Source organism: Heterodontus francisci, chromosome 2, assembly GCF_036365525.1.
Source record: "Heterodontus francisci isolate sHetFra1 chromosome 2, sHetFra1.hap1, whole genome shotgun sequence".
NCBI lineage: Eukaryota > Metazoa > Chordata > Chondrichthyes > Heterodontiformes > Heterodontidae > Heterodontus > Heterodontus francisci.
The window spans coordinates 147,606,901-147,618,863 of record NC_090372.1 but is presented as its reverse complement, the minus strand read 5'-3'; the positions used below and the strand labels follow the sequence as shown (position 1 = coordinate 147,618,863).

At 39.1% G+C, this 11,963-nt stretch overlaps 1 protein-coding gene across 2 annotated transcripts in view; it reads right to left on the bottom strand.

Moving 5' to 3' along the window:
* Positions 1-472: 472 nt before the first annotated feature.
* Positions 473-11,963, bottom strand: part of LOC137347347 (inactive phospholipase C-like protein 2) — a 362,127-nt gene continuing 350,636 nt past the window's right edge. For both annotated transcript variants that reach the window (XM_068011820.1, XM_068011821.1), the window contains exon 6: positions 473-9,169. In XM_068011820.1, the coding sequence (XP_067867921.1) occupies positions 8,927-9,169 (243 nt within the window). In that variant the 3' untranslated portion in view covers positions 473-8,926. The remainder of the gene's footprint in view (positions 9,170-11,963) is intronic.

The window sequence follows — 11,963 nt, the reverse complement described above, 5'->3', positions numbered from 1 at the left end:
ATCTAGCAACACAGAAACAGTAACAAGAAACCCTCTTTAGAGACTGCCTTAAACCTCTCCATTTTAATTTTCTTCTGCTCTTTTCTGTCCCTATTTGCATGCGTATATTGCATGTGCATGCTGGCATGGGTGCGTCGTATATCCGTTGGTGTTAACTGTATTAGAGTTTAAGTTTAAGGTTTAATAAATTTCACCGTTCTTCTTTAAACCGAAGAAGGCCTGTTTGTGATCATTTCTTTGCCTACAATTGGAAAGCTATGAACAAGGATTCACAAAGGGGAGCTCAAAACACAGTGTGTTTAAAGTTAAACCCTGTTACAATAAGAATAGGTGAAGACAGTAAAAAACCCCTAGACACCTTTCTCACCTGGTCGTAACACTTACTAATAAAACTTTTCCATTAATATTACCTGTGTGTAATATATCTATCAGGGTCAGTAAATAATAACACATTTGCTTTGGGAAAACAGCATTTTATTCTGACAAATATGATCTGTTACTTTTTTGTTTTTATATGAATGTTGTATTAAAGCAGAACAGTTAGTTTCAAATTCCTTTTTAATAATAAAAAATGAACATTTTTTTCACATTGTCGCATTTCTAAGCAAAATTATGGCATTTGTTTTTACAATCCAGTAGTTCCCATAATAGTAAGTAAAGCGCTAGTGAAATAATTTTTTGGTAAGAAATCAGAAATGATTATGTTAGTTACAAATTCAGTGCTACTGACAGAGGTGAACAGACAGAAGTTACTTGACATCATATCACAGGTAACAGAACAGAGGACTAAATCAGGCATTCCCTCCAAAATCAATCCTTTGAAAACTCCAGTAATATTTCTGCATGGTAGCAAAGCACTAGTTTTCAGTTCTTCAGGTTCCTAATTCAGAGTTACTAGACATAATCATCACATTCATCATAATGGTATAATTCTTTTTTGCAATACCTAGAAGTCTAATTTTTACATATCTTATGTATATATATATACATATATGATGAAAATATATATTACATTTTTGTAACCTGCAAATAATATTCAGTCTACAAAGGGTGAACAAATTTAGAATTTTCAAGGATTTCTCAATCTCAAAATCAATTCTAAACCTTTAGATGCCTTAATTTATTTGTCCCCATACAGCATGACTTGTGTTTCAGAAACCTTGATGTGCTGACTGATTGTAACCATTTTCCAGTAGAATCTGACTTGTTTATATAGCAGCTTTCTTTTATATTTTTCAACAACTTCAAATGCTTCTTCATTATGTCCAGAAGTTAGCCAAAATAAGGTATTTGATTAAAATTTATCAACTTCCCCACTGCACTCTGAATTCCACTTTTATGTATATAGGTGCCTTTTACAACTCAAAAAAGGCCCCTTATTCAATGAGAACTTAGTAAGAGCACATTGTTAGGATCAGATGGTCTTATTGCAGAATTGTGAACTGATGCTGCAGTTCCATCTTAATATAGAATTGCAATACAAAGCAATTTATTACCATTACTAGGGTGATTCCGCCAAGTTTTGATTGAATTTCAAAGCCAGTCATGTAACAAAAAATAAATCTATAAAGATTTTGATGCTCCTTGTCCGTTTATATCGTTAATAAAATCAGCTTCCTGCAGGGTTTTTTTTACAAGTCATATATCTCAGTGGCTGAATCATGGATCAATAAGTACATTAAGTTTACAGTGAGTCCTTTAAGAAGCATACTGTTTCTCTGATGATACCGATCACTGTCACACTCAGCCAGAAATATGCATTAGGCTATATGTTTGGTTCAAACACATGATGACTAAGCAAAAGAAGGTGCAATTCAAGTGTGGAGAGCTATTCAAGGTAACCTTTTTCATCCTTTATAAGATAGATGTCTGTGGTCCAGTTGGCAAAATACACCCATTTGAGGGAAGCGAGTTTGATGGCAGACTAGAGTAATGAATACCCAACCTCCTGTATTCAAATTATCAATTGTTTGATTCATTGGATTGAGGCCCATTACTGTACTTCTGACTTGAGGTTTGTAAATGACATTGTAAAGCTTACTTAAAATTAACATCTATTCTCTGTACAGATACAGGATCAGCAGGGCAATTCTACAGCACAGAAGAGGGCCAAAACAAGACATGATTTATTCAGATGATCCTCCAAATGGAAACAAACATTTTATAAATTATTATGGACACCGTGCAATATCCTCATACTTGCCCTAAATGTACAGTATGTCAATTTAGTGGTGGGTGGACCAACTTCTCTTTATTGTGGAGTCAGAAAATATACTTCGATAAAAAGTTTCAGCTCCTCTGAACACATACACACGTTTCAGATCCAGTCAACTGAGCTCAAAAATCCATAATAAATGTGAACGTTAGTAAAGAACATGCCATGAAGAAACTCAACGAATCAAAGACAGGAAAATGTTTCAGAGATAGGGCAATAATACCCAGAGATAGAACCACAGTTCTCTGACCTCTGCTGCTGACTTATGAAGCTGAGCTTTCCACCTTGCTAAATTTGCCTTTAAACGTACAGGGCACTCTAAACAGATGGATACGTAATAGAATCTCTTAAGAAACGGAAAAATAAATAGATGATCTACTTTGTGTTTTTAGAGATTTCAAGTTTTATTTTAACCCATTATACACCTAGCTAATGCAAAGCAAAATCAGGTGGTGTGTATAAGAGGTGGCTGATCTGTAACACTGAATTTACTGTCCAAAGGTGGAAGTTAAAATTTACCCCGTTTACAGGAAGTCGGAGAAGTAAAGGTTTACCCAACATTTAAAACCACATAAAAATCCAAGAACTATAGATGAAGTATCCAAATCAGTAGCAGGACTTTTTTGGGCATTTTAGAGGATTATGCTAATGTTCATCTAAAGAAACAATGGACATAATGAATTGTCAATGGATTTTTAGAAGCAATATGCTGTATTTCACAACACCAACAAAACTTTTTGAGGAGGTAATGCCATTGGTTGACAAGGACATTCTGGTGGATGTGATCGAATTGGATTTTCTAAGGGCATTCAATAACACTTCACATATAAGGTTTAAGGCTCATGGGACTAATTTCAAATTAGCTAATTAGATCGAAAACTGGCTTTTCAGTCGATGGCATTTTAGGTCCTATTGCTCTTCACATTTCTTATTAAAGTTATCGAGGCACAGGGGCCATTTATTACACGATTTGAATTTTTGACATGCACCATAACAGCAGATGACCCCAAGAGGTGCTCATTGGCAAAGGTGGACAAAAGTTGAAAAATTTGCAGAATGATTATTGATCATTCAGTGAACCTTTCTGGTATATGTAAAGTAGCTGTCAACAGGTAAATCTAGTATTTGTTTTCAGTGGAGAAAAAAAGTTTTTTTAACCTTGTGTAGATCATTAATGAGACCACATTTTGAATATCAGTAGATGTCAGCAAGCAATCTGACTTGGATCATGTGTATCAAACTGCAGAGCACAGGTGCAGAACAAACCCAATCTCAAATTAGATTAGCGATTCTTTGCCCCGAGTAAATATATAGGAGACTAACTACAAAAAGTTTTTGCTGTCATTAACTCCTTCAAAATAGACCTGGATAAACAGAAAGTTAGAAATAGGATTTAAAGTTATAATGTATAGACATAGATAAGTATTTGGTAAAACAGAGGTAGATTTTTGTCTTCACTGCATGAGTGATAATCTAATGAAAGGTATCATAAGCGTTTTATAGAACCCTCACAATTTTCATTCCTATGATTTCAACTGGGTAGGTTCTATAATAAGCAAGTAATCTGCTCCATCAGATTAGCTCCCAGTCGGTAACGATGAAAATCTATCTCTATAGTGTTTTTGCGTTGAATCCAAGAAAAAATAAATCTGTGGAATGCAACCAGTTAAGGCTATATAGTAGAAATGTTAGGAGGGATATATTTTAACGGCATTTACTTGATAAACTTTTTATTAGAGAAAACATGATGCTTTCCTCAGGAGAGTAAGTACTTTCAGAGGTACCGTCTTTTGAATGAGATGTTAAACTGAGGTCATGTTTGTCCTCTCTGCTGGATATAAAAGAACACATATCATTCAAAGAAGTGCAGGGGAGTTATCCTGGTCAATATTTCTAACCTCAAGCAACATCACTAAAAATTGTTTTACTAGTCATATATCTCATTGCTGTCTGTGGGACCTTGTTGTGCACAACGTAGCTGTCGTGTTTCCCTACATTTCAATAGTGACTACACTTCAAAATTACTTCATTGACTCTGAAGAGCTTCTGACGTGGACTGAAAATTACAAAACCAGAGCAAGTAAAAGGAGGTTGTGAATGGAGCTGTGTCAACATGAAAGCAATCACTAGCAGGATACCACAAGGATCAGTTGCTAGGGAAGAGACAAAAGTGTCCTACGTTATAAACAATGGGGAAGAGTCAAACCAACTATAAAAAGATCTTGATAAGTTAGGAAGATGGCCATTGAATGACAAATTACATTTAATGTGGACAATTACAAGATAATAAGATTAGGGAATGAAAATAAACAGTAGGAACATAAACAAAATGGCTCTACATTATAGGAAACAACACAGAGAGTGATCTAGAGTTTCGGTGATTAGCTCACTGAAACAAACAGTGCAATCTGAGCAGCAGTAAGAAACCTAACTGGATCTTGGCATGGATACCCAGATGGACAGAGCTGAAATTCCAGAAAGTTATGAGTGGCTACAAGGCACTGGTAAGAATACACCTGGGGTACTGTGTAGATAGTCCAACTAGGGATGGGGCCATTCTGGACCTGGTATTGGGGAATGAGCCCGGCCAGGGGTCGAAGTTTCAGTGGGGGAGCATTTCGGGAGCAGTGACCATAATTCCATAAGTTTTAAGGTACTTGTGGATAAGGATAAGAGTAGTCCTCGGGTGAAGGTGCAAGATTGGGGGAAGGCTAATTATAACAATATTACGCAGGAACTGAAGAATTTAGATTGGGGGCGGCTGTTTGAGGGTAAATCAACATCTGACATGTGGGAGTCTTTCAAACGTCAGCTGATTAGACTCCAGGACCAGCATGTTCCTGTGAGGAAGAAAGACAAGTTTGGCAAGTTTCGGGAAGCTTGGATAACACTGGATATTGTGAGCCTAGTCAAAAAGAAAAAGGACGCATTTGTAAGGGCTGGAAGGCTAGGAACAGATGAAGCACTTGAGGAATATAAAGACAGTAGGAAGGAACTTAAGCAATGAGTTAGGAGGGCTAAAAAGAGTCATGAAAAGTCATTGGCAAACAGGATTAAGGAAAATCCCAAGGCTTTTTATACATATGTAAAGAGCAAGAGGGTAACTAGGGAAAGGGTTGGCCCACTCAAGGACAGAGATGGGAATCTATGCGTGGAGCCAAAGGAAATGGGTGAGGTGCTAAATGAGTACTTTGCATCAGTATTCACCAAGGAGAAGGACTTGGTGGATGATGAGCATAGGGAAGGGAGTGTAGATAGTCTCAGTCATCTCATTATCAAAAAGGAGGAGGTGTTGGGTGTCTTGCAAAGCAGTAAGATAGATAAGTCCCCAGGGCCTGATGGGATCTACCTTAGAATACTGAGGGAGGCAAGGGAAGAAATTGCTGGGGCCTTGACAGAAATCTTTGCATCCTCATTGGCTACAGGTGAGGTCCCAGAGGACTGGAGAATAGCCAATGTTGTTCCTTTGTTTAAGAAGGGTCACAAGGATAATCCAGGAAATTATAGACCGGTGAGCCTTACGTCAGTGGCAGGGAAACTATGAGAGGATTCTTCGGGACAGGATTTACTCCCATTTAGAAACAAACAAACAAACTTATTAGCGAGAGACAGCATGGTTTTGTGAAGGGGAGGTCGTGTCTTACTAATTTGATTGGGTTTTTTGAGGAAGTGACGAAGATGATTGATGAGGGAAGGGCAGTGGATGTTGTCTATATGGACTTTAGTAAAGCCTTTGACAAGGTCCCGCAGGGCAGACTGGTGCAAAAGGTGAAGTCACACGGGATCAGAGGTGAGCTGGCAAGATGGATACAGAACTGGCTCAGTCACAGAAGACAGAGGGTAACAGTGGATGGGTGTTTTTCTGAATGGAGGGATGTGACTAGTGGTGTTCCGCAGGGATCAGTGCTGGGACCATTGCTGTTTGTAGTATATATAAATGATTTGGAGGAAAATGTAGCTGGTCTGATTAGTAAGTTTGTGGACGACACAAAGGTTGGTGGAGTTGCGGATAATGATGAGGATTGTCAGAGGATACAGCAGGATATAGATCGGTTGGAGACTTGGGCGGAGAAATGGCAGATGGAGTTTAATCCGGACAAATGTGAGGTAATGCATTTTGGAAGGTCTAATGCAGGTGGGAGGTATACAGTAAATGGCAGAACCCTTAGGAGTATTGACAGGCAGAGAGATCTGGGCGTACAGGTCCACAGGTCACTGAAAGTGGCAACGCAGGTGGATAAGGTAGTCAAGAAGGCATACGGCATGCTTGCCTTCATCGGTCGGGGCATAGAGTATAAAAATTGGCAAGTCATGTTGCAGCTGTACAGAACCTTAGCTAGGCCACACTTAGAATATTGCGTGCAATTCTGGTCGCCACACTCCCAGAAGGACGTGGAGGCTTTGGAGAGGGTACAGAGGAGGTTTACCAGGATGTTGCCTGGTCTGGAGGGCATTAGCTATGAGGAGAGGTTGTAAAAACTCGGATTGTTTTCACTGGAACGACGGAGATGGAGGGGCGACATGATAGAGGTTTACAAAGTTATGAGCGGCAAGGACAGAGTGGATAGTCAGAAGCTTTTTCCCAGGGTGGAAGAGTCAGTTACTAGGGGACATAGGTTTAAGGTGCGAGGGGCAAAGTTTAGAGGGGATGTGCGAGGCAAGTTTTTTACACAGAGGGTGGTGAGTGCCTGGAACTTGCTGCCGGGGAGGTGGTGGAAGCAGATACGATAGCGACGTTTAAGAGACATCTTGACAAATATATGAATAGGAAGGGAATAGAGGGATATGAGCCCCGGAAGTGCAGAAGGTGTTAGTTTAGGCAGGCATCAAGATCGGCGCAGGCTTGGAGGGCCGAATGGCCTGTTCCTGTGCTGTACTGTTCTTTGTTCAATTCAGTTTGCCATACTACACCAAGGATATGCAGGTGTTAAAAGCAAGCAGGAAAGGCCAACCAAACTGAAACCTAGCATAGGGCATTACAGGGCAGATGTTTCTTTCATTGTGTTTAATGTAAAGGACCAAATAGCCACAATTCTTAGAGGAAGTTTGGGCAGAGAGAACTGCACAATTTAATGGAGCCCACCTAATTTTCCTCTGTGTGCTGCATCCAGGCAATCCTTTACTTCAGGTGCAAGAACAGGAAAATCTTCCCTCTCGCTGCAAGAAGTGGTTTAAGAGCCCGTGATTGGTTAGAACAGAAAGCTTACGGTCGATGCTAAACAAGATTCTTAAAGGAATAGATCAATTGAAATCTAATAATACATTTGTGTTTCCTGCAAACTCTGGAGCTGGGAACACAGCTCAAGATTAAGAGAGTGGAGGTGCACAGACCATTTACATTTAACTGTTTTGCAGAGAGGTTAGTGAATTTGTAAAACCAAATGCCTGGGTAGCTGGTGAAGGCAGAATCTGGAAAAGTTTAAGGAAGAATAGGGTCAATATCTGAGGCAGTGGCAATTCAAGGGTAATAGTTTTTATGACCAGCCAGGTGGACTGTATGGGTCCTTTTTCTGGAGCTGTCCGATGTTCCTATACTCTTCTGTGTTTCTTTCAGGGTAGGCTACAACAGTGACTTTCTGAAAAAGGTTTCCTTAGTTCTTTTCTCATTTTTCACTGACAGCATAAGCATAAATTATGATTTGAACAAGTTGTAATGAGCTTAGGAATCTGAACAAAAATCTGCAGCAAAAACTATGCTGTTTTGCAAACTAGACCACTAGCTCTTATGAGTTTCAATTGGCTTTAAAAAAAAACTCTATTTCTGCCTTGCTCTGAACAAACCAAGCCAGTTTAATTGGTTCAGGGTTGCCATCACTGGCAATGCTAACAATTTTTTGATTTTACACTGTTGTTTTCATGTGATTCATAGGGCTAGAAGGGAAAGAGAGGTAAAAGTTTGTCTCTTCCATCCCAGTGAATCATGTACATTAGACAATATACAAGATCATAGCTGCTGGCAATGCTGTGCATTAACAACTTTACTGGCATTGAAATCCTTCCTTGTGGAAATTAATAAGCCTAACTTTTCTACTTGCACTTCACAAAATAGAAACTATATATAACAACCTGCTAAAAGCTGCTGCCTATTTGGTCACCAGACGCTGGGTACAAGCACTTCAAATGGTTTTTGACATTAACAATTATCTCTGAACAAACAGGATTTACAACAAAACTTTTCCAGCTTTCCCTTGATTAATGGTCGTCATAAAGTGCACTGAAGCTTCAGTGACCACAATCAATAATACACGCTTCCATTTATGGCTCAACAAGCTTTACAATGTTTGGGTAGCATCGCTACACACACCTCATTGTATTTATATATACTTTACATATTCTTCTGTATAATTACTATTTTTCAATCAAATGCAGACATGAATTTTAGGTATCTAGAGAAATGTTACATTTACAAAAAGAATGTAAAATGGCAGCATAAATTACTAGAAAAAAAGTTACACTTCGACTAATTCTTTGTGACATATATACATATTTGTTTGGCAGATGAACATTTAATGGCAACTCCACTACTTGTTTGAAGCAGTAGTATATTTCCAACACTAGTAGTATATTTTCACTTGAAGAAGTGTTACATTCATAGCTCCATTTGTCACATTATTCTGAGCCCTCAAATTGTGCCTTAAGATTTACAAAGTACTAAAACCAACCAACCAAGAAGGCTTTGAAGTGCAAACCAAATATTCTATATGGTTATATTCATTTGGCAGCTTTGACAGATTTTTGAGTGGTTGCATTCTGCTGAGATTCAACAACTTGGTCTCCAGCTCCCATATCTACATTTTCTTTTTCAGGTATGGCCTCCAGGCTCCGTCTTGCCTTGGATGATTCTGCATTCCCAGTCCCTGGCTTGTTAAGACCACAAGACATTGCAGCATAATGGATTTGCTTTAGGTTGTCCAATGCTTCAATTTTAGCATGTTTCAGCAGATCAGCTTGTCCCTGTGGAGAATTAATAACTGATAAATCTTAAAATAAAAAAATTGTTTAAATAGGTACAACATGCAAAAAACAGAGATACAGGAGAGAAACTCTAAGACATCATACTTACCATTGTGGCTTTAGAGGAGTGATTTCACAGTCTTGTGCTCCCAATTAGGAGCAACACTCTCAGGGTGGGCAGTATGGAAACAAAGCAACAACGCTGTAGACCTGATTCTACAACTGGTGTTCTCTGCCAGTGCAGTTTCCCACTGAGAATGGCACAACATTAAACTACTCTTCAATATACACATTGTACAAACCTCCAAACTGCATTGACTTCACGGCGTCAACTCAATGTAATTCTCCAGCAGGACTCAGTTGTTTGGGATCAGTAATCTTTTTAATTTATATCAATGTCTTGAATGTGGAAACTCAAGGTAAACTGGTCAAATTTGTACACAGTACCAAACTAAGAGGGCAGCGGAGTTAAAGGAGGCAGTTCAAAAATTAAAAAGTGAGTTAAAAGTGCGTGCAATTCTGGTCGCCACATTACCAGAAGGACGTGGAGGCTTTGGAGAGGGTACAGAAGAGGTTTACCAGGATGTTGCCTGGTCTGGAGGGCATCAGCTATGAGAGGTTGGATAAACTCGGATTGTTTTCACTGGAACAATGGAGGTGGAGGGGCAACATGATAGAGGTTTACAAAATTATGAGCGGCATGGACAGAGTGGATAGTCAGAAGCTTTTTCCCAGGGTGGAAGAGTCAGTTACTAGGGGACATAAGTTTAAGGTGAGAGGGGCAAAGTTTAGAGGGGATGTGTGAGGCAAGTTCTTTACACAGAGGGTGGTGAGTGCCTGGAACTTGCTGCCGGGGGAGGTGGTGGAAGCAGGTACGATAGCGACGTTTAAGAGGCATCTTGACAAATACATGAATAGGATGGGAATAGAGGGATACGGTCCCCGGAAGTGCAGAAGGTTTTAGTTTAGGCAGGCATCAAAATCGGCGCAGGCTTGGAGGGCCGAATGGCCTGTTCCTGTGCTGTACTGTTCTTTGTTCTAAACAAAATATTTGAATGGACCGAAAAATAGCAGATGGAATTTAAGGCAGACAAGTATAAAATGTTGCACATGGAAAGGAAAATAGGCAGCACATAGACTTCATGAATGGCACTGAAATAGCTTTCAATGAAGTTGAAAGAGGCCTAGCAGTGTTCGGTGACTCAAGGCATAACGTGTCCTTGCAAAGCAGTGATCAACAAAGTTAATAGAATATTGAGCTCAATAGCCGAAACAGCTGATCATACAAATGTCTTCATCTGCGTTCTGTTCTGGTCATTAGGAAAGACTTCAGCCTGGACAGGAGGTGTTCAAGAGGTGGTCTTATAGAGGCATATAAGATATAAATGGTATGGAAAAGGTTAATCCTACTTTAATATAAAAATGCAAGAGTAAGACCCATGCAGTTTCTCAAAATATTCATCTCATGCAAAAGAATGCAATCTTTCAGGTCTAGCACTCAGATACAGTTTGTATTTTACTGATTGTAAATATCTGCAACAATCACTCCAATTTGGAATGGATAAACTTTGACAAGTTACTTGGTTCAAAATAGTTAAAGCTAAACTTATGGCAGATGTCAGAAGGTTCTTCTCCACACAAAATGATCAACAGTTGGAATGTGGATACAAAAAATGTGGAATAAGTTAAGAAACAGTTAGATGTAGCAAAGATGGGGGGAGTATGCAAGGTTGTTCTCGATAGATGTATTAAGATGGGTCTCATTTGTAATTATCTTGTGATTAATATTACAAGCTTGCCTAAATCAGTTCATGGAGTAACCAGAAAGTGTTAAATTAAAAACACAGAAGGAGGCCATTTGGCCCATTGTGTCCATGTTGGCTCTCTGTAGGAGCAACTCAGCTAGTCTCACTCCCACGCCTTTACCCCAATACAATCATACAGGAGTGATTCCACAATCTTGCGCTCACAGCCACCACAGCGGGCAGACTGGAGACAAGGCAACACCATTGTAGGCCTGATTCTACAACTAGTGTTCCCTGTGAATGCCTAATTTGCACTTCCAATCTATTGTAGATTTGTATAGCATATTAATACTAGCTAGATTCAAATCTATTGTCTCACAGTCCTGAGCAAAACCAAGGGATGAAGTGACAGATTTTACTCTGAAATATGATCAGCGCAAGTAACTTGTCAAAGTTTATCCATTCTAAATTGTTGTGATTGTTGCAGATATTTACAATCAATGAGATACAAACTGTATCTGGGTGCTAGACCTGAAAGATTGCATTCTTTTGCATGAGATGAATATTTTGACAAACTGCATGGATTGCTGCTTTAAAAGTGATGCTAGTAGAGGGAGGGGAGAGGGAGGAAGTTTGCTTGCTTGGATTTCGAATAAGGTGATTACGTTTAGTGACATGGACCACATAACTGAATCAGTGCAATCAGCAATGCTGTGCATCCTCTGCCATTTTGAGGTTTAGAAGCAGAAACACAAAAAAACAAAGGAAGGATGTGGTACCAACAAAGAAATCATGAACCAATTAAAAGTAAGCATCAATGGAAAAGTTGCAGTATGAAGCAAGTAGTTACTCAATACAAGTCTGATCTAGTTGAATATTTGGAGTAAGTAATGACGTCCACTGTAACACCACCAAAACATGTTGAAACTTTGGTTTCACATATGGGAGACAGAATTTTTTGGATAGGCCATATTGTTTGCATTAGTTATTTTAAAACAGTTGTTGAAGATTTCTGATATTCCAATCAGCGATGAGAAATCCCACCCTAG